The sequence below is a fragment of the Penaeus monodon genome, chromosome 17 (genome assembly GCF_015228065.2).
Source record: "Penaeus monodon isolate SGIC_2016 chromosome 17, NSTDA_Pmon_1, whole genome shotgun sequence".
NCBI lineage: Eukaryota > Metazoa > Arthropoda > Malacostraca > Decapoda > Penaeidae > Penaeus > Penaeus monodon.
Genome location: NC_051402.1, coordinates 16,185,230 through 16,190,911, shown reverse-complemented (window position 1 = coordinate 16,190,911; position 5,682 = coordinate 16,185,230). Strand labels below are relative to the sequence as shown.

The following is a 5,682-nucleotide window of genomic DNA, read 5'->3' as shown; positions in this document are numbered from 1 at the left end:
TTTAAAAAAATTTTAATTTTTTCCCCCCACCCCAAACCAACCCCCTCATAATACAAACCAATCATAAAAACAATAATAACAATAATTGTAACATAGTATAGTAATATAACAATAACAATATACTAATATACAATAATATCAATACTATTTAATATTTATATATAATACATAATAAATATAATAATAATACATAATAATAATAATAATAATAATAATAATATAATATAATAATAATAATACAAGAAGAAGAAGAAGAAAGATCATCAACAACAACAACAACAACAACAACAATAATTTTCAAAAAGTAAAAATAAAATAATAAAAATAATTACAATAACAACAACAACAACAACAACAACAACAACAACAACAACAACAACAACAACAATAATAATAAATAATAATAATAATAAATAATAATAATATAATAATAATACTATATAAACTATGATGATGATGATGATGAATGATGATGATCATAATAATATATAATAATATAATAATAATAATAATAATATAATAATATATAATAATAAAAATAATAATAATAAAACAATAACAATAATAATAATAATAATAACAACAACAACAACAACAACAATACTACTACTACTACTACTACTACTACTACTACTACTAATAATAATAATAATAATAATAATAATAATAATAATAATAATAATAACAACAACAACAATAACAATAACAATAATAACAATAATAATAATAACAATAATAATAATAATGATGATAATAATAATAATAATAATAATAATAATAAGAAGAAGAAGAAGAAGAAGAAGAATAAGAAGAAGAACAACAACAACAACAACAACAACAAAACAACAACAACAACAACAACATCAACAACAACAACAACAATAATTTTCAAAAAGTAAAAATAAAAATAAAATATCAGGAAGCAGCAGATATTTTGACACTTTGACCAATTTTATAAGTAAGGTTGAAAATAGTATTCTTTTTACACTAAGACAAGTTTGAAAAAAAAAAAAAAATTCACAAGGTGGCAAGTGATAAAAACACTTTTTTGCAAGGATTTACACACACGTGAGAATAGATGTACGTTATCCTTGGCATATACATATGTACCTGGATCAACTGTAGCATACAATATTGTATGCCTAAGCTATCAAAAAAGAAACTCTTGAGTCATGCAAGTCATATCCCTCACTCTCTAGACTTCGCTTTTGCACAAAGGATTAGGAGGACACTAAATTTGGGCTAGCTAGCACTCTTCTCAATAAGTGCATGGATTCTTTTCAGGTCAGTTACATTGATATGGCCAGGGGAAGACACAAATGGCACTCCTCCATGGTTGATGGCAGCTATTTTTTTTAATGTAAGTTGTAAAGGTTTTTGCTTTGATGAATCTCATAATAGGCATCCCTCCAGATTTTTTTAGGGGGTAACTCTCACTTTGAAAGACCTCTGAAAATCATCAAAATTACTTCTGTACCATTCTGTTTCATATTTTGCAGTTACTTGGAGTGCATTCATGATGTTTAGGCATTTTTACTGAAAGTGAGGCCTATGTCAATAAGTTTTGAAAGGTGTATGTGAGGGAAGTTTTTGTTCATATGTCTATTTGCAATATCTCCCAGAATTTGAGAAAAATGAGAAGGTTAAGGTTCCTTTTTCATCTTTTGAAACTTTCTTATTTCTACAGGGTACAGGCTAGATCCCCACCCAAAAAAAATGAGCTGGGTTACCTCATCCAAAATACCCCTCGACAAAAAAAAAAAAAATTATATAATGTGATATAATGGGGACTGCTGCAGTTGTTGGATGGCTGCTTTACTGTATTGGTTATTTTTTTAACTGGTACACAGTATTTTGGAATATAATATCCTAGATGGCTTTTGATATCTTATGGTAGATTGTACTGTGATACAGATACCCAATATGAGTGCAAATTTGCATAAAAATAACCAAGGTAAGAGGAATGCATCTGGCAACTCTATAAATGTTTACTGCCTATTCAATTCCCATCATGTGAGAGGTGTCATATAAACCATAACTATGGAAAAGATAGCTTATAACTGATTGACTGGCATTCTGTAGAGAATGCAGTTTAAATAGCCCATGTCACCTGAAGGGCTTTCACACTGACCAACCCATATCTTTCTTCACTAATTTCAAGAAAGTGAGAGTTTACTGCAACACAAAAATGGAATCAGACTACAAAAGACTGGTGGTTTTCAGCAATAGTTTTATTAAGAAAAATAGATGATGTATGGAAATTGAAGATACCGCCCTGGAGATGCTAGTCTGTTAATTGAAAAAAAATTAATGCACTTTGAGATCACCCGCAGGCAACAGTTGATGGCTGGAACTTTGAAAGCTATACCTCAAAAGAGTTCCCTTATGGTCTATGATTTCTCAGATTAAAACCTGAAGTTGAACAGCTTACCAAAGACTTATATACACAAAGGTAAGCAACTTGTTATGCAACAGAGAAGCCTCACCCTCTCTTCTTGAGACTCTTAAGAGTTTAATTCAATTTTTGCTACATGTACCCCCATTCCAAAAATCCTGGCTAAACTTATTTATGCAGTGCATTAAGTCTTACCAATAAAATTACCTGGATACTTTAAGTCATCAATAATTTGAACATTCATTTTGAGCACATAACTTGACAACAGAAACAAATTTGTTATGGGAAGGACTACATTGCATGTAACAGTATATAAAGCTCTAAATCAGCAAATTGAGTACTACTCATGACAACACTCTACAGTGTCATGAAACTGCTCGCCCCCTTGCATTCAACACAGGTCTCACATGCATAAAAAGGTCTCATAAATGTATTCATAGATTCTCAAAACAATGCAGAAAAAAATTAAGTTCCACAATCAAAATTCAACCCCTACAATCTGGATGACATGACCATCACATCATGAAAAAATTTGGCTTTGGAGGCAGGTGATATGAACTTGCCGTCATGGGCAAATTTGGCTGTGGGCCGCAGTGACACGAACTTGCCATTTCAGCTGAAGGCCTGGGTAACAGGAATGATTCATCAAAGTGCATAAAGCTCTTGGAGGGTGTTTAGACTCATTTGGAATTATTTCTATTGATAAACGAGTGTGGAAGGTACTGTCCATGAGCCAGAGTACCAGCTCCAGGAAAGATGCTAATTCCATGCTTAGGATCCTATTCCTAGTCATCATTGCAATGTTATTTTTGCTTTTTCTGAATACGTGTTTTTAGCTTTTTTCCCATTTTCCAATGTCTATATTTGTCATTTGATTTCCTTTACCCAGATGGGAATAGACTGTGCAAGAACAATAACCATAAGAAACATTTTGTTATTTATGTCTTTTTTCCTTTTTTTTCACAATGTTCAATTTTTTGTAATACAACCTGCACAGCCAGTCCTGGTAGCCAGGAATAGGATCCTGAGCATGAAAATAGCTGGTGCTCTTCCAGTCATGGTTCTCAGACATTCCACAATCTTTTATCAATGGAAATAATACAAATGGCCCTTCCTAAATGCCAAATGAGTCTAATAATCACCAAGAGCTTTGTGCACTCATGGCAAGTTTTTTCCTATACCCCTGCGTTCAGCTGAAATGTTCACAATGTTCACATCAACAAGTTCACATCACAATGGCCCACCTCCAATTTTTTTCATGATAGCAACTTTGCATCACAATAGCCTAAAGTAAATTTTTTCCATGACAGCATGTTTACATCACCCACCCCCCTTAAGCCAATTTTTTCATGATGTGATGGTCACATCATTCAGATTGTAAGGTTAAGATAGAATATCTGTGGAGTCTTTCCAAAAAACAAGAAGACAAGTAAGAGCCACACCCACCTTCAAGGCTACCTTCAGAAGAAAAACTTTTCTTTGGGATTTATGTATTCATTTGTGGAACATCAGCCCAATCTTTTATCATTTTCTTATTACATCGCTTACAGAAGTACTTCATCATTACAATATCAGCAGAAACAAAGGGTGCTAAATATAACTTGTTTATTCATAGATATACAATATACTACTGTGAGTGCACCTAAAGTCACTAAGGAGAACTGACAAGTGATCCCAGTGAGCCTGAGATCACTAATTACAAATTAATGTCAAACAGTTAATTGTGACTAATATAGAAAGGTATGAATAAGAAGGAATAATTCTACAAAGCCCAGATGTGCAAGTACCACTTCTATATCATATCACCTCTGTATTAAAACTACATGATTCTGATGAAGATGTAATAATAATAGATCATGAATAGTGAAATTATTACTTTTCCTTCACACCTGTTCTACATAAATTGTCATCACATACACCTACCTGCACTGATCACACACTGGATGGTCAAAGTTGTGAAAGAGAAATGAATTGTTGAATGGATGATCACATTCTAAACAAAATGGTCTGTCCTCTTCAAACAGTGGTGCTGGTTCTGTTACCAATTTCATCTGTTGGCAATGAACATTTCATTAAAACAGGAGAAGGCTATAAACTTACTTCAACAATTTTGATTCTGACAATTCCTTTACCTCTGTCTTGCAGAGCAAGTTACATGTATATTATTCCTTTTCCTACCATATCTGCAATATGGCATTAAATTATGCAACCTATGATGCAAACCAATTTATTGTGTCTAAATGAGATTACATCATTTTAAATCACAGGAAGGTATTTAATCAAAAGACTTCCTCCCATGGTCTTTATTTAAAAGAATATCCTGTCAAAATAAAGGTAAATTTTGGACTTCAAAGAACCTTCCTTAAACTTTAAAAGTACTCTTTATCAAAGGACATAACTCTATAAGTTTGCAATTCCATTTGCAATGACAACCAAATTGTACACAAATCAAAATACACATTTCACTTACAGCAGCATCCATGTCATCATCTGTGATCTCATTGCCAGGGTTTTCATTTTCCTCAATGAAGAAGCCACCACCAGTGTCAATTAACTTGGTATCTTGCATACGAATCACCTTTACACTGTCCTTCTTCTCTCTGGAAAATGACATATATAAATATCCATACTTATTAACATATACATATATAAATATTTCACATTCAACATGCATACCACATATACATACTAATAACAGTAATAATAATAATTATGAAAAATGACCAATGACTTCATACACACATTAGCTGACCAAATGTGACCAGTGACTTACACTGACATAATAGGACCTAAGACGGCTGAGATCATTTACAACTAATTTCTTAAAGTAAACAATCCATACTATTTGTTAACTTTGAAATCATTCAAATAGCTGAACTTTAACAGGGAAAATAATTGATGATGTCAAAGATAGCACAAAATACAATGAATCCCTACAGAAATATAGGGAGAGGGAGATGAGAGAAAGAGAAAAATGGGAGAAAAACATTAGAGAGAGGGGGGAGAGGTTACAGAGAAGATAGAGAGCACACAGAGAGGAGAGAGAATGGAGAGAGAGAGAGAAAGGAAGGAAAGAAGGAAGGGGAGAGAGAGAGAGAGAGAGAGAGAGACAGAGAGAGAGAGAGAGACAGTAGGAGAGAGAGAGAGAGACAGTAGGAGAGAGAGAGAGAGACAGTAGGAGAGAGAGAGAGAGACAGTAGGAGAGAGAGAGAGAGAATAGGAGGGAGAGGGAGGGAGAGAGAGAGAGAGAGTAGGAGGGAGAGGGAGGGAGAGAGAGGAGAGAGAGT

The 5,682-nt window shown here is 33.1% G+C and overlaps 1 protein-coding gene across 1 annotated transcript; it reads right to left on the bottom strand.

Annotated features, from left to right (window-relative positions):
* Window positions 1-2,215: 2,215 nt before the first annotated feature.
* On the bottom strand, window positions 2,216-5,203 carry LOC119583271 (DNA repair protein complementing XP-A cells-like). The gene is made up of 4 exons (XM_037931742.1): window positions 5,169-5,203; window positions 4,866-4,995; window positions 4,319-4,446; window positions 2,216-2,289 (listed from the first exon to the last, which is right to left on the bottom strand). Exons 1-4 carry the CDS (start codon window positions 5,201-5,203, stop codon window positions 2,235-2,237), a joined length of 348 nt encoding a protein of 115 aa, XP_037787670.1. The 3' UTR covers window positions 2,216-2,234.
* Window positions 5,204-5,682: the final 479 nt, after the last annotated feature.